Source organism: Corylus avellana, chromosome 7 (assembly GCF_965113065.1).
Source record: "Corylus avellana chromosome 7, dhCorAvel1.hap1.2, whole genome shotgun sequence".
Classification (NCBI taxonomy): Eukaryota; Viridiplantae; Streptophyta; class Magnoliopsida; order Fagales; family Betulaceae; genus Corylus; species Corylus avellana.
In genome coordinates, this window is record NC_142496.1 from 24,030,541 (window position 1) to 24,052,004 (window position 21,464).

Genomic DNA, 21,464 nt, shown 5'->3' on the forward strand with positions numbered 1-21,464 from the left:
GGTTTAGTGAGCTCATAATATAGCATGTTAAAACACTATACGATCCAAAAACTTATGCCAATGAATTTGAGTCTGACAGTGTTATATTAACAACTCATGCTTCTTACATATATTCAATATGGGGCTCTATTTTTTTACACTCATCTATATATATATATATATATATATATATCAAAATTCAACAAACATCCCTCTCATTCTTAAAAGTTATCTACGAGCAATGTCTCTCAACAAAATTTCAGAATCGTAATAAAATAATCGTGATTGACCTTTGGGCAAATTCTCCACGTGACAAAATGCAAAAAGCTAGGGTGGATATATATGAAACAGCTCAACTTGGTAATCCGCGGTTTAATATAATCCATGCCATGATCACCTCGTCCTCGATCGAATTCCATTATGCGAAATAAAATAAAATAAAATAAAGGAGAAAAGGAAAACAATATTAAAAAAGAAGAAAGAGTCTTTGAACTTTTATTGTAGCATATCGGTTGAGAACCTAGCTATTCCACCATGGAACTTATACATGCACTTTCAAAAAGAAAATTCCAGCTATAAGTTCATAGGGGATTCTTAAAAGCATTTCCAGTGAAATTAGTTGTAGTTGCTCATGGTAGACAGACGTTGTGATCAGTATTAGCAAAGAAAACTTGTTTTAATTTAGCTTTTGCGAAACTAAGAGGTACAAACACATGGTTAAGCTACATTTTATATAACGAGGTACCGACAAACGTAAAAAACAGCCAGCGGCCGTTAGCTTGCAGTAGAAGTTATAATAGCCATTCGGGAATCTAAAATTTGTGATTTAATCCCTGAAAACCTGCAAACACATGCGTCTTTATCCCATGCTTTTCAAGAGTTATATATATATATATTCTGGGAGGTGTGTCTGAGGAAAGTTGGCTCTATAAGTAGAACCCAAGTCCATGCTGAAAGTCACACATGCAAGACAGGAAGTAGTTCCAATTAGCGTGTGAGTATGGGAGTAAAGAAGATGGGTTTGGTTTTTGCTTTCCTTGGCTTTTTGTTCTTCGATAGGCTGCTGCTTCGTACGGCAGCCGAGGACCACCATTATAGCTTCATTGTAAGTGTCCACTAGGCACTAGCTACGATGTTCACGTTATGTTTGCAACTTTGATATATATAACGTTATGTAATTGTCCGTTTTGATTGCAGCTGAGGGAGTCGCTCGTGAATTTTACAAGGCTATGTGGCCAAACAAAGAGCATGTTTACTGTAGAAATAGAGGGCTTACCCGTATGGCCTGGCCCTACGATTCATGTTCGTAAAGGCGATACGGCATATATCAATGTTCACAATAATGGAGATTATGCACTACAAAAAACCAATTTTTTTATGACAGGAGATTTCTGACGTGTTCTAGTGTCCGACACGTCAGAAAAATTTTCTGACGGGTCCGTTCTGACGCATGTCGATCCTCAGAAACATAGATGTCAGGAAAAAATATTTTCTGACGTGTGAGTGGATACCACGTCAGAAAATTCTGACGTTTTATCCACCGACACGTCAGAAAATATTTCTGACGTGTGAACGTCAGAAATTTTCACTACGTTGTAGTTTGCACACGTTAGCAGATTTCTGACGTGGCAGAAATGCCACGTCAGGAGTTTTCTGACGTGGTGTTTCTGCCACGTCAGAAATTTTCTGACGTGGTAGAAACACCACGTCAGAAAATTTCTGACGTGGTGTTTTACGCCACGTCAGGAAATTAGGTGCATTTTTTTTTTTTTTTTTTCTCGATTAACGTTGGAATTCTGCTTTGCACGATTTTTTCCCCTGTTTCCAATTTCCATACTTTTTTCCCTGTTTCCAATTCTCCAGGAAATCTGGCAATTTCCTGTACACTTTTAATTGGCAATTTCCAATATCTTCCCTGAATTCAATTTATTTCAGTTTATACAATTCAATCCAATGTTTGGTTTACACTCCTGTACACAGAGAATTCAATTTCCTGTACACTCCTGTATTGAATTGGCAATCCAATGTTTGGTTTACAATTTGTACAGAATAAACCAATTTTTTCATGTCATCTTTCCTAAGCATCCTATGGACAAAAAACAAATGGCATGATAAAACCATTCTAACATACGAAAGGATGTGTATGTCCAAAAATTCAGTTACATATAATACAATTCGACATTCATATCTATCAACAAAAGAAATAAATAGAGACAAGCATTAAATAACTGGTAGGTCATTGAGTCAATTCAACAATTATATTATGATATATGTCAAACCAAAATCGAAAACAAAATCAAACCAAACTAATACGTCCTATGTCCAACCATACTTGGCAACAACATCCATGAGCTCCTGATGTATACACACGTCAGAAATCTACAAGCTTCTTCACAATCTGCGGTAAGAAATAAATTCAAAGATCATAAAACTCTACAAATAGAAAGAACTACTCTACTCTATCATGTGTAAGACAATACTGAATAAAGTATAAACTTTCCTCCATGGCCTAGCAAACATATTTTTAATAAATCAGATTCGAGAATGTATAACTTCAATCCACCTATATATTTTTTGACCACTTAATTATAAAGCAACAGTGAGGAACTCATAATTTAGACAACACATACAAATCATTGAAGTAAACAATAACGTTCGATCGGAATCATAAAATACAGGAAATACATACGTAAGCGGTTGACAAACCCGAAAACCCTTAGTCTAACCAAAACTAGCAGTTTACCATGAACTAACTATTAAACCTCAAACTTGACATAGTTACAAGAGACCCAACCTAATATATTAAACCTCAAACGAAGTATTGACTAAACATCCATTTAATGCAACTTACTATTTATCATATGCATATAATTATATCGATTACAAACATGCAGTCAATACGTCAATCATATACAAACAAACAATAACTATTGTTTGAAATATAGTTTTGTTTGACACAACTAAACAATAACAAAAATTCTGAATAAGTTTACCAACTACGAACTCACATACAAGGCTCAATCTAGGTCGATAGCTTCCTCATTCGACGTGTTCTCCGCAATACCTGGAGATGATAATACAATCAATCAAGAAGCAATAAGTATCTTTCTTATCAATAAGCAATAAGTACACTTATAAATCATCATCAATGCAATATCTATATATATATCTTCCGACTGGAAAGTAAGATCCTTCTAAAATTACTATTTATCATATGCTTATAATTATATCGATTACAAACATGCAGTCAATACGTCAATCATATACAAACAAACAATAACTATTGTTTGAAATATAGTTTTGTTTGACACAACTAAACAATAACAAAATATATAATATGTTTACCAACTACGAACTCACATACAAGGCTCAATCTAGGTCGATAGCTTCCTCATTCGACAACTTCTCCGCAATACCTGGAGATGATAATACAATCAATCAAGAAGCAATAAGTGCCTTTCTTATCAATAAGCAATAAGTACACTTATAAATCATCATCAATGCAATATCTATTAGGATCTAAAATTAGACACAAACACAATGCTAACATTTAGTAGTAGAAATAATAACAAAAATTATCGAGGTCGCTATCAACACTAACAGCATAAAAAACAATACTAATTCCAATCTAATGTATCCCCAAACCAATGAAGAACAAAACATTTTGCAACGTCATAAAATCCATACATACATATATATACTCAATAAAACCCAAAGCAAAGAAAACAAATTGCATTACCTGGTTCACTCCCCACTAACGATTTCACCACCAAACGGGCTGGAGATTCTTTTTCTGTTACATCTTTAACTCGAGTCGTATCAGATGAGGAACTCGACTTAAACATGTGCTCGAGTTGACGAAAACGTGCCTCGTACATAGTGGTCATACTAGCCCGGGTCTCAGCTAGCCGCACAGCAACCTGCTGCTCAACCTCCACTCGCTGTGCATCTAACAGCGCTGCTATCTCCGCCCTGTGCCTCTCCCGTTCAGCTTGCTGCTCCGTTGCCTGCTCTCGCTGTGTCTGCTAAAGCGCATCCATCTCCTGCTTGTGCTTCTCCCGCTCAACTTGTAGTGCAGTTTCTATCAGTTCTGGGACACCAGAGCTCCCGGGAGGTTGTGAGCGTGGCGCGACTGGTCTATAGTAGGAGTGTATGCTACCGCGCACAGGTAGTATACCTGCTCCAACCTGGCGAACCCGACCTGCGTACTCCGGCTTATTGCCCATCCCCTGTGCGTACGCATCGTCGGGCGCCCACCGTACTGTGCCCTCGGTGACAGATTGTGTAGCAGCCGAGTCAGTGGGAAGCAACTCCTTCATCCTCTCCTGTAGGGTACACAGTAACAGAAGCAATTATAAACATTAAATTAAATTACAAGAGGCATATACATTAACCAAAACATATCGGTTATTAGTAGCGTACACATTTTTCGGCAACCAAGTCATTTGGATATCCGCCAGTCTTCTTCTCGTGTGTTTTGATGTAAGACTGCGCTCGTGTTGGCGTAACCCCGGTATTTATTTTCTGCATACACAAATACAGCGTAAAAAATTAAAACATAAACACAATACATAAGTTATATATATAACTGATCAAAAAACATACTTCTTCATGTGTAGCCCTGGCATAGCTCTTTGATCCGGTGCAGTGAGGCTCCTTGTTCTTCGACCGGATTCCCTTCATATATGCAGCATATTCCTACACAATTGAACAAGTTAACATTTTAGGCTATCACATTCATTTTAATAAAACTAAACAAAACTCACTAAAATGTGTGACTTACTTGATTCTCTGCCGTACACCATATCTCCAATAATATATCCACGTCCTCTCTATTGTACGTGGATAATTGTCCTCCTTCCCTAGCCTTCACTGTCGCCGGAGTATCGTCCGATGTGATGTGAAGACTCTTCTTCAACTCATACCTCCAAGTCGTATGCTTGTTTCGCATATCAAGGAAAGCGTCCCGTTTAATGGCCGCGATATCGCAGTCAGGTGGGATATAGAAGTGCTTCTGCATATATTCACACATATCATATGCATTAACAATATTGTCCATCTATTTGAGATAAATATATGAATATATAAATCATTATCATAAATACAATAATATTTAATTATAACATACCATCAATGCATCCCAAATATCTTCCTTCTTACGCTCCGATACCTTCTTCCACTCGTCGCTAATCCGTATATAAGTACTGCTCCTGACGAACACTCCGGTCATCCGTCTAAATTTGGAAGCACTTTGTCCCACAGGCTGCCACGCAGGGTTATACTCGCACACGATCCTCTGGCCATCGGGGATCTCCCACAGCTTGTGGCTTGACTTGACACTCAATATATGGTAGTGGGTGATGCCATTTTGATCTACACCTAATACATTACGAATTGAACAAGTTAGTTACTTATTTAAACTAACCACATATTAAAATTAAATAAAATACATATTCCGATATTTTAACACATATACTTACTTATCGTCCGAACCTCATCCACCTTCAACGGGCGTGTAGCGGCATCATCGAAATGTGTGTCATGCGCGACACCATCCTCATCACCCTCAGTGCTATCCGGAGGCTGTGTCTCATCACTATCATCCACCTGTGCTCCGCTATTGGGGTATGGGTGCCGCTGGAAATGGCCATGTGAAACGATCCCCATATCGCTCAACGTCGTGAAGTCAAGCGTGAACGGTGTGGATGTGCCCGGCTCTGCCACGTCAGAATGCTGAGGATCTACATGAATGTCATCACCACATCCCACGTCCCGCCCTGCATCGGTATGCCCTTCCACATGATGTGGAAGTACCGGTCTATACCCTTCTGGCTCCATATTAGCTCGGGGAGACGAATGTACATCATGGGCGGCAGATGTCAACCGTACGGTCGGTTGCCCCTGTGCTTTTCTCTTTCCCCTATAACTCATGTCTCCCTGCAAAATACGTTGCGAAACGAATTAACCTTCAAAGTAATTAAATAAGTACAAGTATATGTAAAGTAATCACACATGTAAAATTTTACGTGCATATACTAGTTACTCAATTAATTATATATCGTTTCTACAAACTACATATAAATTTCATGGTTAACCTAAAAAGCAATTATAAATTAATGTAAACATTTTTTTTAAAAGAAATAAAAGCTAATAAAATTTCAAAGATAAACATATTTCCAATTTCAGTAAATGACATACGCTTCGATTGGTTCTAAATCAGGTCGGACGTAATCGACATCATTAGGTGCGTTAACATGATCATGATTGGAACTCAAGAGGAGGGGCTCAATCTCGTGGTAGCTGCTACTAGAATCGTCAGACCCTTGACCCTGACCAACATCGTATACGTTTCTAGGTTTAGTCCTTACAGCGCAAGCCCAATCTGGGTTCCTTTCATCTTCGACGTAAAATACTTAGTCAACTTGTGAAGTTAGTACAAACGGCTCATCCGTAATACTCTCTCCGGTGTGAATAAGGTTTTTGAAATTCACAAGCGTTATGCCATACTCGTCAACCTTGTACCCCCTGTCCCTCGTGGTGTCCGCCCAATTACACTTGAACAAAACATACTTTGTCCTATCATAGTACTCAACCTCAATTATTTGGGTTAACTTCCCGTAATACGTTTCGCCATCAATACTCGGCACACACACGCCGCTATTTTGAGTCCTTTTTCCGATATTAGCTGACAGAGTGCGGAACAACTTCCCATTAACCACATATCTGTTATACTTGATTGCCCTTTCCTTTGGCCCTCTACACTGCATTACCAATTTCTCACCCAGCTCCTGTCTGCGTAGGTCGTCCAATCCATTGACCTGCGTATAATGGAGGGCAATATATGAATTGAAATTTGTGTATATAGGATTTCTAAGGGAAACATGTATACACCTCATTCAACCAGTAAGAACACATTATCTTACGTATTCACGATACCAATCGACAAATAGTTCGAAATGGTGGCTTTCCAACTGATTGTCCGATGTTCGCCCTCTAAGCGTTTCCATGTGCATCCTACAATATTGAAATTAAATTCAATATAGTGCACTCGAAATTAAGATTGTACAAGGAATGGTATGGCAAGTACTAGAGAGATGACTTACGTCCGTAGCGGTAAGAACTCGTCTGAGTTAAACAATATATATCGATGAATCTGTGCCAGTGTAATACGGTTGAGGATGACTCCTGTTCCCGCCCCCTTACAACCATCAGGGTGTCGTTGGGCCTTATTATGAAACGTCGGTGCGTCATCCAAATACATCGAGCAAAATGTCACCAACTCAGTTGCTATGTAGCCCTCTGCAATACATCCCTCGGGAGCCGCTTTATTACGCACATTATATTTGAACCCCCCTAGGCTCCTGTATATGAAAATCAATCAACAATTGCAGTGATTCACCGTCTTTTATTGGTGGGGAAAAAATAATAATAATAACTTAACGATCAAACTTTACCTCTCAGCCGGATACATCCACCTATACTGAACTGGTCCCCCCAGTTGGCATTCACGGACAAGATGCACGACAACATGAACCATGCTCGTGAAAAAACTTGGGGGGAATACTTGTTCCATCTTGCACAAAGTCACGCAGACTTCACTCTGGAGTCGGTTCAAATTATCTAGTGTCAGCGTAGTTGAACATATGCTCCGGAAGAATGTTCCCATCTCAACCAAAGGTCTGACCACGTTACCTGGCAGTGACCCGCGTAAAGCAATAGGTAAAAGTTGTTGCATCAAAATGTGATTGTCATGACTCTTCAAACCCGTCATCGTACGGTCTTTCAGTCGTACGCATCTAGAAATATTCGATGCATAACCATCGGGCACCCTCACATCCCGAAGCACTTTCAAGAAACTGATTTTATCTTCATTGGACATGGTGTGGCAAGCTGGGGGCATATAAAATTTTCCATTCTTCGTAAATGGATGAAGTAGACGTCTCAATCCCATCTCTTGCAAGTCTTTACGAGCATCATAGTTGTCCTTTGTTTTCCCTTTTATGTTGAGTATTGTGCCAAGAATATTGTCCATCACATTTTTCTCGATATGCATCACATCAAGGTTATGCCGTAGTAAATTATCCTTCCAATACGGCAACCTAAAGAAAATACTCTTCTTCTTCCATAATACATGATTGCTCGCTTCTGGTCTGGTGTTGGGAGTACTCTTCTTCCGCTTCTCTCCCTGCTTCTTACTACTGTCTGGCTTTGACTTGCCGGCATCCTCATCCCCAAATGGCATCCCCTCTAACTGTCTTAGGATTTCATCCCCACTAAGCACATCGGGAGGACATTGTACTTCATGGTTACCGTCAAAATTACTTTTGTTCTTCCTCCACGGATGATCCAAGGGCAAGTATTGCCTATGACCCATAAAACACCATTTGTGGCCGTGTTTTAACCATCGAGACCTGGTTGATTGCATACTACAAGGACATGCCTTTACTCCCCTTGTAGACCATCCTGACAGATCTGCGTATGCCGGAAAATCATTAATTGTCCACATCAATTGTGCTCGCAACATAAAGTATGTTTTAGTAGAAACATCAAATGTGCGTACCCCTACATTCCATAATTCCTTCAACTCCTCAATTAAGGGCTGTAGGTAAACGTCTATATCCATTCCAGGTGATTTCGGGCCTGGGATAATCAGGGATAATATGAAAGATGTTTGTTTCATGCACATCCAAGGAGGCAAGTTGTATGGCACAAGCATTACGGGCCAAGTGCTGTGTGATGTATTAAGGTTCCCAAAAGGATTAAATCCATCTGAGGTTAATCCAAGCCTTACATTCCTGCTGTCCGCTGCAAATTCCGGATACAACTGATCAAATGACTTCCATGCTTCACCATCGGCCGGATGCCTCAATTTGCCGTCCTTTGTGCGGTTCTCTGCATGCCACTTCATATGGGGCGATGTATACTGCGACATAAACAATCTCTGTAGTCTTGGTATGAGTGGAAACCACCGCAACACTTTTATTGGGCGTTTCTTACTTGACGATATGGGTTGACCGTCCTCGTCCAAATGAATGTCATCATTCCACTTAGATTCGCCACAAACAGTACATGAATCTAATTCTTTGTTGCCCTTCCAAAATAGCATGCAATCATTACGACAAGCCGGAATCTTTTCATAGCAGAGTCCCATGTCACTTAGATATTTTTTTGCCTCATAGGTATTAACCGGCAAACCTTCACTATCCGCAGGCAACAATTGATTGATGAACTCAAGGAGAGATGAGAATATCTTGTTACTAATTCCACCAACACATTTCAAGTTGTACAGATGAACGGTTGCCTCAACTTACTGTGTTTGGTCCTATCATACAGCGGTGTTTTTGCCTCTTTAAGTAGCTCGTGATACTTTTGGGCATCTACCTCCTCTACATCCTCGACTACTATTTCTTCATCGCCCTGCACAACGACCTGAGGTTCACAGTTGCCTTCTCTGACATCATGCATGCCGAACACATCACGCAACATAGCGTGCATATTTCCACCATGATCACTGCTTCCACCTGCTTCAGATGTGGCCGGACGATTCAACGGAGACGGTTCAACATGGTCCCGGACAGGCTTCTCACCATGAAACATCCAATCTTTATATGTAGGAAGTATGCCTTTTCCCCCTGTCAAGTGGGCGAGAACTACGCCTGGGGGATAGCGCCGGTTAAGGCGACACACCTTACATGGGCAGTAAATCTTACCATCAGGTGTTGTGCAGTTCCCAACTGCAAAGTCAACAAACAATCTACAACCGTCTCTGTATTCCTTCGTACCCCTAGGCTTTGTCATCCAACTCTTGTCCATTGTTGTCTACGGACATTAGAGAGAAATATACGCGACATAAAAGTATTCAATAAACCCATACATAATAACTGGAATTTACATGCAAACTTAATTAGATGCTTTTATTGTTGGTAAATTATTTTTGTCATGAAAATTTCTGAAACTTAAACAAATTAACAATTATTCCAAATGGGGACCATCAAATTTACATTATTTGATGTTATTTAACTATTACCATTCTTCATACACATTCAGGAACAAAACATTTTTCCCAAAAGTTCATATATATGCATTTGGTAGATGTTGAGGACCCTAGTCAAATAAAATAAATCTAGATAGGTTACGAAGTCAATATATATATATATAGTAGTATAGCATGGCTCGTATTAACAGGGCAAAACCTAAACAATATACAAATGCTATGCCATTCATTTAATTAGGAGCTTAATTAAGCAATGTTGGAATAATAGGAAAATGCCTATGAAATAACCTTCCGTATGGTAATAATCTATAATAGTGGTTGTCATTCTGCCGTTTCCTTTGTGTTTGAATAAGACTTGAAGTCTCCTAAGGTTAAGTACAAAGGTAGATTATAATTGTATGTCTAGTTCCATAAGAATATAATTGTATGTAGGGTTTCATTTTCTCTACTTGTGTTTTTTAAAAAAATCAAACTATGGAATAAATGTATTGTAGGATTACTTTTACTTATCAAAAGAAGAATCTCTAAGAAAAATACAACAGAAACAACTATGGGAGTGTTATTTCAATTACCTTTAGCAATTAGATAAATCTATTAGTTTTGGTGTTTGATATTATGGATGTAATTCTTTTTCTTTTTCTTTTTTTCTGCATTTTTTTAGGATTGCTTATCGGTTATTTGGTGATGCCATTTTGATAAAAATTTATTTTATTGTTTATGATTGATAGATGATAGGACTGGCTCCTAACTTCTAATTTCTCTATTTAGTCCATACATGTATACATACATGTGTGCTCGTGGACACATGGATGCTTGACTAAGATATCTCATGCATAGTTGATACGTTGATTAAACCATTTGACCATGTAGTGATAATGCTCCAATATTGATACGTTGATTAAACCATTTTGACCATGTAGTGATAATGGTCCATTAATGGAAAAAGATGTCATGAGTTTTCGTAGGTTGTTATTTTTTTCAATTAGGTAGATAACCGTGGCATATTCTTGCAATTGATGGCAATCGTGAAGTCGAGAGCTTTGGCTTTTGAGCTTAAACTAATAACTCTTTCTAAGTCCTATTTGTGGTCCATCTTTTGAAATAAAAATCTAAAGTCACTGATTTAAGCTAAGATGTATAGTTTCCTCAACAACAAAAAAAGGCACTAATTGATAGATCCTCAATTAGGTTGTCACAAGAATTACTATCACCGTCAATGGAATATTGATCTTCATGAGATATATTACTCATAGACCCCCTTAAAAGTAATTTTTAATACTGTTTTTGGAAAATTATGAATTCTTGAAAGCTTATCCTTATGATATATATTTATTTCTACCTTATGTCAATTTGTCAATTTTATGAACATGTAAATGAAATTTGTCAAATTGTCAATTTGTCAATTTGTCAATTTCATTTATAGTGAAATTTGTCAATTTGTCAAATTTCATTTAGGTTACATGTTCATTTAAAATTGACAAATTCTTAAAATTGACAAATCTAGTTATCTAAATATATATCATTACTGCTTTGGCACGTCATGTTCATTTAGGCCTCAGCTTATCCTTATGAATTGATCTCATAGCTATAGGTTTATCTCCTTTCCTTGCATCTTTCTTTTATAAAATTAATGCTGGGAATTTATGGGCAGCATATATACGGCCATATATATATATATATATATAGCAGGGTAAGCTACTAATTAACGACAGATAGAGTAAGCTATATATATTCAAAAACCAAATTCATATTTATGGAGTGAAGCTAGCATTATATTAATCCTCATGTAAATATATATATATATCATTACTGCTTTGGATTAGACAATCAAATTCAAAATATTAGACTAAATTAGCACAAACATCAGTACCCAACCTAGCATGCAAACACCAAATCCAAACCAAACAAATAAATAAGTACAAGGATGCATGTACATATATATATATATATATATATATATATATATATATATATATATATATATATATATATATATATATATATGTATATATATATACCTGTGAGGAGCTCTTGTAGGAGCTAAAAATGGAGGTAGCTAGAGAGGACAACGGGCGGCCGGTTCAGCTGCGGGCGCGCGGAGTAACAGTGTTATTGTGACAGAGAAACTGATCCTTGATCAAGAAACACTTTGGGCAGAAGAAAAAAAAGGAAGACTTTGGGCAGAAGAAAAAAAAAATCCTCAGGTTCAGCAATGGCGCTCAGAAGAAAGAAAGAAAAACAGAGGACAATGTGTTTTTTTGAGAGAACAGAGAGACACGTACGTGTACAATGGCATCTGGAAGTGCCTGCCTCCAGCTGGCCAGCTGGGGGAAAAGAAAAAAAAAAAAAAAAAATTTTTTTTTCAAAACTCGCGCGCCAGACCTCTTAATTAAGAGGCATGGCGCGCTGGCCGGAGGGATGGGACGCACGGCGCGCGGACCGACGAGCGCGCGTGCATGCGCAGGGAGAATTGCTGACGTGCCGTGTTTGGCACGTCAGTAAATCCTGACGTGCCAAACATGGCCCGTCAGGAATGATATAATATATATATTATATATATATATAATTATACCTACCTATAATTATATAACTAGGTCTAATTATACCTAGCTATAATATATAATCTGAAACTTCAAAATATCTGACAATTCTAATTATAATTTTATATATAATTATGATATTTATATATATCATTTGGATAATAATATATCATTTTATACATAATTATAATTATATATATCATATTAATATTATATATATACTCTGATTTAATTATATATATATATATATAGACTCTGACGTGGCAATGTGCCACGTCAGAATTTTTCTGACGTGGCACTGTACCACGTCAGAAAAATTCTGACGTGGCACATTGCCACGTCAGAAAAGTCCTGACGTGGCAATCTACAACGCCAGAAAATTCTGGCGAGTCAGAATTTTCCTGACGTGGCAATGTGCCACGTCAGGAAAATTCTGACGTGGCGGAACTTACCACGTCAGTAATTATATCAATTTTTTTTTTAAGAGAAATGAAATTTTGTCCCGACGTTCATGTTTTTTAAACGTCAGCTTTTTTCTGACGTGTGAATAGTAACACGTCAGAATTTTCTGACGTGTTACTATTCACACGTCAGAAAAAATTCTCCTGACGTTTTATATTGTAAACGTTAGGAAATTGCCGAGGTGGCAAAAAAAATTTACTGTAGCACACGTCAGAAAATGCCCTTTTTCTTGTAGTGATGGTGTCACTATTCACTGGTACTGAAAACTCTCTCTCCAGTAACTGCATAGTTTGCGTGCCACGCGCGCATTTTTTTAATTTTTAATTTTTTTTGAGGGGGTGGTGGGGGTTGTGGGTGAATAATTTTTATATTTTCTGGGGAAAGAAAGAGTAAATTTCACAATATACATGCAACGATCGATGGGAAGCTTTGGGCCGTAATGGAATTAATATATGCCATATTGATGAACTCGTGGATGATACCCATATCAGTCCTAAGGATCAACGTTATTTGTCCAAAACCATAATGATATATATATGGTATGAAATTAAATGAAAATATCATGAAAACTAAAGAATAGTTTGGCCATGACATGAATTGACAGGCACGGAGTGAAGCAGCCAAGAAATCCATGGTATGATGGTCCTGAGTACGTCACACAGATGCCCATTGAACCACAAACAAACTTAACTTATGAGGTTATATTTTCTGACGAAGAAGGAACACTTTGGTGGCATGCCCATAGTGACTGGTCACGTGCCACAATCCATGGCGCCATTGTCATCAAGCCGCCAGAGGGAGCCCCTTATCCATATGATACACAACCCGATGGCGAGCACGTGCTTGTACTTGGTATAGCTTGACTAATGGCTAGCTAGTTATAATACTGAAGATTCTCATATTTCCTTTAGAAAATTAAATGCCGAGTTTATAGATGCATATTGAATTAATTAATCCTTCATTTAATTCTATTGTGCTGCAGGAGAATGGTACAATGGAGATGTCATGGAAAATATCGAAGAGGCCCTGAGAACCGGTGGTGATCCAAAAATGTCAGATGGATATGCCATCAATGGCCTACTAGGACCTTCAGATGCTTGCCCCGATGGTAAGATTATTAAACAACGAAATATATGGTTTCCTGCTGGTTAAAAGTAGTTAGTTTTCTCACGTCTATGAAATAAATTGCTTGTTTAATTCATATATTATATATCATATCATATATTGATGTTGCAGATCCAAGTTATCCTGTATTAGTCGAACACGGCAAGACATATCTTCTCCGTATAGTAAATGCGGTGATGAATGAGGAAATGTTCTTTGGAATCACAGACCACACGATAACAGTTGTGGGACAAGATGGTGCATACATAACTCCCATAACCGTCGATTACATAATGATAACCCCAGGACAAACAATGGACGTATTGCTCATAGCAAACCAGGCACCCAGTTACTATTACATCGTTGCTACTCCTTTCATGGACCACAGTCTGTCTGCCCCATTCAACAAGAACAACACTTCAGCCATTCTTATGTATACAGGGGCTACTCCTCCGACCACTATTCCCTCTCCGTCCCTTCCTGATTCCGGCGACAGGGATGCTGCAAGCAACTTCACAAGTCAAATAAAGTCATTGAACCCGGTTGATGTGCCGACAGACGACATCAAACGCATTCTGATAGCAGTTTCTGTAAATCGGTTACCTTGCACCGATCCGGATTGTAAGGATTCAACCAGGCAATCTGCAAGCTTGAACAACATAAGTTTCCTCACCCCAACCGCTGATATACTTCATTCATACTACTGGTACGTACGTAACGTACCTACGACTGCACCACACTGTTTTTATCTGTTTCTTGTTTTTCTGTTTCCTGAAGATCCCTTTCCACTTTAATTCTTTTAATTGGATTTTTATTAAAGTATATCATTGCTAATTATCATCCACTATTATTCACATGTGCACATGGTTTTTAGTTGATATGATTAGGATTTAGGGTGATATATTTATAATCGTTAAATGTTCCATAAATCATGCACGCACGCACCTACTGCCAAGCAACATGTACCTGGAGGCTGGACGTATCACTAAATTTGAATAATAACTCAATTGCTTATACCGAAAATAAACTACTTTTAAAACCTTTATGCTTATGCAGTGGCTTACCTTTCGACAAAGATTTCCCGGCTATGCCGCCCGTGCCGTTTGACTACACAGGAGATGAAGCGGCTAATTATGAACTCCCAAGTGTAGGAACCAAGGCACTTATGATAGATTATGGGACAAACGTGGAAATAGTGTTCCAAGGGACTAATGTTGGGAATGCAGAGAATCATCCAATGCATCTTCATGGTTATAGCTTTTTTTTGGTTGGGACGGGTGATCTCAATTGGCACCGTGACAATATTACAAATTACAATACGACATATGCACCGGTAGTTAACACCATCGGAGTTCCTAAGAATGGATGGGCTGCCATTAGATTCAAAGCCGATAATCCTGGTACTCTCTCTTGCTAGATCTCTTTTGTCTTTATCTCCCAGCCCAATATATATATATATATAAAAAATGGATATTTGTAAATAATGACATGGCGATGTTTTTCAGGGGTTTGGTTTATGCACTGTCATTTAGAACGGCATTCGAGTTGGGGGATGAGCGGTGTTATCATTGTGAAGGATGGGGAAGGCCCTGACCAAAAAATTCTGCCACGCCCGCGTAATTTCCCTGATTGTCCTCCTAAATAGTTATGAAAAGCTTGCGCTCCAACCTTCAATGTCGTCTACGAAATGATCAACCTTTTCAATGTCGTTTTTTATGATTTGAGCAGTCGTTTGAATTGTTTCCTGTTTCTGTACGTTCTTGTTGTTTTCCTCCTTGTGAGCCTTGATTTGTAGACACTTGAATAAAATAACTTTGAAAATCCTCTCTCTGTTCATCTTATATTCAAAATTCTCTTTCCATCGCTAACTAGCTATATCCTATATACATATAATTGGGGTGTCCCCTGCGACCCACATTATTATGGTGTACGTGATTCAGTCTCAGCTTAATTAAGGTGCGATTTGATGCTGAGTCATGATCTGGACAATTCGTCGTACGTTGATATGATGCCACAACAATTCGTCGTTGCTTGACTAATTAATCATCGATCCTTTTATACACCCGGATACTCTATTTTTTCCAAGTGCATGATTTGTGAATTGACATATGAATTTGGGATATGTAGAGTATTCTCGTCCCGCTTTCTAAATTTACTTTCTATTTTAATTAAAACAAATATTTCTTTCTATTTAAACTACTAATTTTTTCAAAGCACCTATATTTCGCTTTCCTAACTAGAGATCCACTTAAAATATATTTTTGGAAAAAGTCTTTATACCCTCATCAATGTACCACTTAATTGATAATATTCTCTCCAAACTTTTAATTGAGACAATATCTCTTCCAAGGCTAGTAAAAAGGCAAAAATGACCCTAGATGTTTTTCAATAAGACAAAAATACTTTAATAAATCTTAAAAAAAAAAAAAAATTCTTTAAGAAAAAGTTTTAAATTTCCATACCCTAGTTTTTTTTTTTTTTTTAAAAAAAAAAAAAATTATCAAGGGTATTTTCATCATTGGGGGAGAGAGAATCATGAAGAAATTAATAGAATATTAAATTTTGATTTTTTTTTTTTTTTTATGATTTGAGAAGTGGACTTGTTGAAGAGTAAAAAATAAGCATATTTTAATATGTTTAATTAACTCCCTAAAACAATAATTTTTCCACAATAAAGAGCCGAAAGAGAATGCTTGTAACCATAATTTTTTTCTCTCTTTTGTTACATCCTCTATTATTTATTATTATTATTATTTTTTTGGTAAGTTTTCATCCTCTATTAAATTACATTTCCAAGTGCCAGCTGATTTGTGACTATCAATTTTCTCTCTCACACTAGCTTTGGACAATTTTGATCCTATTCCTAGCTTTTTAATTTGTCCTCAAACAATGGCTCTAAATTACCGAAAGGGAAAGCATTAGTTGTTTTGGGTCCTGAAAAAGGATCCGGATCCCCTCATATTGGAGGGGGAATATGAGATTCTCATATTTCAATCTTGGCCCTCCAAGTTTATCCAATGATCTACAGAGTGCCACGTGTCCGACTATAAATAATTAATAAAAGATTATTTAACTTTTTTTTTTTTTTTTAAAAAAATATAATTAAAATAATAAAAGAAAAAAAAAAAAAAAAAAGGAAGGCCGGCCACCTCAGTTGAGCCACTGGGGGTGGTTTCAGCCACCCCCAACCGCCGAAGCCACCCCCATGGGCCAAACCCATTATTTTCTAATAATGGGTTTGGCCCATGGGGGTTGCCAATCCACCCCCAAAGGCCAAATCAAAATATTTTTTTTTTGGCCCTTGGGGGTGACCGATCTACCCCTAAGGGCCATGAGCCACCCCCCAAGGGCCAAATTAGGGTGGCCGAACCACCCCATCACATGGCTCAACTGGGGTGGCCGGCCACCATTGTTTTTATTCTTTTATTTTGATTTTTAATTATTTTATTTTTTATTTTCTTTTAAAAATTAAATAATATTTTATTAATTATTTTATAGTGGGACACATAACACTTTGTAAAGCATTGGATAAAGTTGGACAGCCAGGATTGAGAAATATGGGAATCTCATATTAAACTTTGACTTTTTGTTAATAGTGTGGTAAAACTGAATTATTATTATTATTATTATTTTTCTTTTTCTTTTTTAAGGCTCAAATCTAAAGTTCTCAATTCTCGTTATTCACGTGCTGTGATGCGAAACTAATCGTCAACTCCTCGGCTTGCCAGGATCCTGGATTAAGGTTGACCACCACCGCCCCGTGAAAGAGAGGAAATGAGCTGATGATGATGAGAGACCTAGTGAGGAAGATGAAGAAAGAACAAGGCTCACACATTCTGACTTGTAAAAATGGAATGGGCCGTGATTTTGTTTAATTGAATACCCATATTTGCCCTTAATTGCCACGAGTGAACACAAATATTAGAGAGAACATAGGCTGCAACTATAAATAAATAAGACCAAAACAGCCGTTGAGGGAAAGTGGGTTTTGCTTTAATGCGAGAAAAAGTCAAGAAACAAGGAGTATTACACGGAGAGTGCTCTTTTCTATTTGTTTAAGTGTGTCTAATTAAGTCAAAGGTAATGGGAAACACCATGGGATGGGACATGAGATAAACAGATGGGTTTTAAACTTGTAATTAGGGCCTAAAATGTTAACCCAAAAGGGGTTTTGGATCGCACTCGAAGGGGGCTAGGGTATGCTGTCTTCCATATTTGACTTAATTGCGTTTTCTTGATGACATATTTTTATCTTATAATTCTCTAATAACAATATTGACCTAACATTCTCAACTAAATTACGGTAGGTGTGGAACTCAGCAAGAGAGGGTTGCTTAAACACATCTAGGCTCAATTTTTTTTTTTAACAAGTAAGATTCGATACTTGAAATATTTAATTAAAATAGAATGTAAATTAGAGAGATAAAGTTTGAAATCAAAATTTTTGGTATGATATCATGTTAAATTATCATTTTTTTCAAAAGATTAAGTTAATATAATTAAAGAGATAGATTTAATTATTAAATTAATATTTTAACACTTCTCGATCCACACGTGTAGGGCCAGATAACACGTGAAATATTTCAAGCTTCGGGGTGAATTAAATGATATAAACAACCCCTCTAATAAGTTAAACTTTTAAAACAAGTGAAAATTTAACTCTAAGATTTAGATGGTATGGTTTGGTGGGAGGAAGGATAAAGTATTTTAGCAAGTAAGATGCAGTAGTACATCGTTGTACTTCACTTTTTTCCTTGTACTAACAAATTAAAATTATATGATGAGGCATATAAAATCAAGGAAACCCGATGGCCTGCTTTGAATTTCTTCAATACTCTAAACTAGCTCGATCTCCATCTTCAACTGCTTTTGATTATCTCCAGAATTTCTCATTTGTTCCGGCCGATCGAGTTCGATCTGTTAGCTCCGCGAGTGTCCCAAAATCTGATGTTTTCCTCTGATAGAAAGCTAGTGGCGCCAGTAATAACTTTGATTTAAGGTAATCTCATGATGCCATTTCCTTAGAATTAATGTTACTTTAGCCACACATATTACAATATCCCATGTATTTTCTATATATGAAGGAAACGTTCGTTTCTGTCTTCGAAGTAGCTGGTGACTTTGTTTATAACAATTTTTTTTTAAAAAAAAACAAAAACATGAACAAACAACTCAAACAACTCAAAACACAAAATACTCACAAAATATATTATAAAAAAACAGTAATAATTAAACAGAGCTCATGAGATCGGTATATATTTGTTGTAGTGAAAAGTGAAATTAAACCGAGATATTATTTATTTTTTTAAAAAAGATATTATTTTCCTGAGTAAGCATGTGCTAGACGATATAGACATGAAGACAAGGAATCATTAATAATTATTACGATGAAAGCACGTGGGTTTTCAATTATCTCCTTCGCCATTTTCAAACAATTGTGATGAACATTACCATTTACCATGTCCGATTCCCATAATCTTCTTTTATCGAAAGATTCAAGCTTTTGTCAAAAGATTCTAGGCTCTCTTTCTCTCCCTTTGCGGCAAGGTTTAGTAATTATTGATTTATTTTTTTATTTAAAAATAAAAAAGTTTAACAAGAACCAATATAAAGCCTACTAAACCGATATCTAACGTTAAATTTTGTTCCACAAAGTGATCTCCGATCTCGATCGTAACAATTAGCAAAGACAATAGAAAAGGAATCTTTCAAGTTAATCTATTTATTTATCCATTTACATTGAAAGCTGCATGCATGCGTCAATAATATTCTTATATGTGTATTAATAAATAAAACAACTAATCACGTGCTATCTACAGATCGAAGGTAAAACAACTAATCACGTGCTATCTACAGATCGAAGGTAAAAGTAAATTATCAGCCTCTTATGTAAACTATAGTCTTGTAAGTGTAGTAAGTGTAGCAATCCTGTTAATCCACCTTATAATTGAGCATGTTTGGAATTGCATTTAGAAATAAAGCTTTTATATATATATATATATATATATATATATATATATATATATATATATTTTGAATGTTGGGAATTATAGAATTATAAGTTTTTTGATATTTGGGGAGAAAAATAACAAAACAAAAGAATTTGATAGAGATATAGGTACCCTTTAATTTTCTTTCTCATGAGTTAAGCTTAATCTCGAAAGCTACGTACCAATTATATATCCTAGGTCCTTTATAGTTGTGCTGGATATTGCTTCGACATACCATGCTGGAATGAAGAACGAGGTCTATCTTGATTGTCTCTAATCTCTATCAATTGTAATTTCTCTTGTTAGGCTGCAGATGGCACCTGATGATCACTTCTAAAGTGTAAGACTTCTGTGCCTCAAAATATTTTTGCATTTAGGCCCCATTTGTTTTGACGAAAAATATTTGTTGGAAAAAGATTTTTCTTGTTTTTGAGTGTTTGGCCCGGTGTAAAATATTGGCCAACCTGGAATATTTCAATTGACTAATTAAGGAAAATAACCTTCATTAGGCATGAAATGTTTATGCTTCTCATATGCGTAAACAATTTTTCACCACTCTTCCACGCACACCTCCTGGCATAATATTGTGAGATGCTCCTTATGGGGCCTACTTGCTCGAGCAGGCCTCAAGCTTCCTGAACACTTGCCTAGGTAGGTAGACTCCACAATGGTTCTCTCAAAAACTGTCTGCCCAATTTGCAAGCAAAATATGAGCAAACTAATTACATTGGATCTCAATTCCAATCTTGAAGGCCATCGATTCTCACACACCCTCTTCCTGATCCGTAGCTAAACACTGAAAAATGTTTTCAACTAATGAAAACATTTTTCAACAAAAAAATATTTTATGTCGAAACAAACTCGCTTTAGTAATATTGAAATAAACGTCAAAATAGGAATAGAATATTCAAAGGTAAAGTGATGATAATTCTTTTTTGTAAAAAAATTACGAAAAAATTATCATTACTTACCTCTAGCCACACTAATCGGATGGCTGGCCAACTTGTGTACGTATTAACCCTTACGTTACTAGAAAATAGAATGGGCATTAATAATGTGATTTTTTTTATAGCTGCAAATTAAAAAAAGAGGTAAAAAGTGGGAGAGTAAGAAAAAGACCGAAAAAAAGATAGGCTACACCGATCTAATGGTAATTTTAAAAATTAGGATAATGTGAGAAATACCTGAGTACTTCTCAATCAAAAAAGAAGTAAGTTTTAATATAATAATTAAACACCTTTTGATATAAACTATATATATATTTTGTATTAATTAACTCTATACAGCTATATCATTATTACTTTGTTTTTCTTGGGTAACGTAAATGGGATCGTCTTTTGATATAATGGTTCTCAAGAAGTAAATTAATCGGCTGAGACCACGCCTAATAAAGTA

General features: G+C 36.7%; 2 protein-coding genes and 1 pseudogene across 2 annotated transcripts; 1 reads left to right on the plus strand and 2 right to left on the minus strand.

Moving 5' to 3' along the window:
- The first annotated feature begins 979 nt into the window (after positions 1–979).
- LOC148584696 (laccase-21-like) lies at positions 980–15,724 on the plus strand. The gene is made up of 8 exons (XM_088518577.1): positions 980–1,084; positions 1,177–1,330; positions 13,213–13,231; positions 13,580–13,827; positions 13,958–14,083; positions 14,212–14,785; positions 15,136–15,479; positions 15,585–15,724. Exons 1-8 carry the CDS (start codon positions 980–982, stop codon positions 15,722–15,724), a joined length of 1,710 nt encoding a protein of 569 aa, XP_088374703.1.
- LOC132180095 (uncharacterized) lies at positions 2,219–6,255 on the minus strand. Its single transcript, XM_059592949.2, has 10 exons — positions 6,178–6,255; positions 5,460–5,916; positions 5,108–5,358; positions 4,763–4,993; positions 4,585–4,677; positions 4,402–4,503; positions 3,719–4,304; positions 3,325–3,395; positions 2,988–3,043; positions 2,219–2,377 (listed from the first exon to the last, which is right to left on the minus strand). The coding sequence occupies exons 2-7, from the start codon at positions 5,908–5,910 to the stop codon at positions 4,005–4,007; spliced, it is 1,428 nt and encodes a 475-aa protein (XP_059448932.2). The 5' UTR covers positions 5,911–5,916; positions 6,178–6,255; the 3' UTR covers positions 2,219–2,377; positions 2,988–3,043; positions 3,325–3,395; positions 3,719–4,004.
- On the minus strand, positions 6,162–9,792 carry LOC148584697 (uncharacterized; annotated as a pseudogene).
- Positions 15,725–21,464: the final 5,740 nt, after the last annotated feature.

Coding starts and splice junctions, on each gene's coding strand:
- LOC148584696 (XM_088518577.1), top strand. CDS start 980: ATGGGAGTAAAGAAGATGGGTTTGGTTTTTGCTTTCCTTGGCTTTTTG. Junction 14,786..15,135: donor ATACTTCATTCATACTACTG/GTACGTACGTAA, acceptor ATGCTTATGCAG/TGGCTTACCTTTCGACAAAG. Junction 15,480..15,584: donor ATTCAAAGCCGATAATCCTG/GTACTCTCTCTT, acceptor GATGTTTTTCAG/GGGTTTGGTTTATGCACTGT.
- LOC132180095 (XM_059592949.2), bottom strand. CDS start 5,910: ATGAGTTATAGGGGAAAGAGAAAAGCACAGGGGCAACCGACCGTACGG. Junction 4,678..4,762: donor GGTGTACGGCAGAGAATCAA/GTAAGTCACACA, acceptor TCAATTGTGTAG/GAATATGCTGCATATATGAA. Junction 4,504..4,584: donor CCAGGGCTACACATGAAGAA/GTATGTTTTTTG, acceptor TTGTGTATGCAG/AAAATAAATACCGGGGTTAC.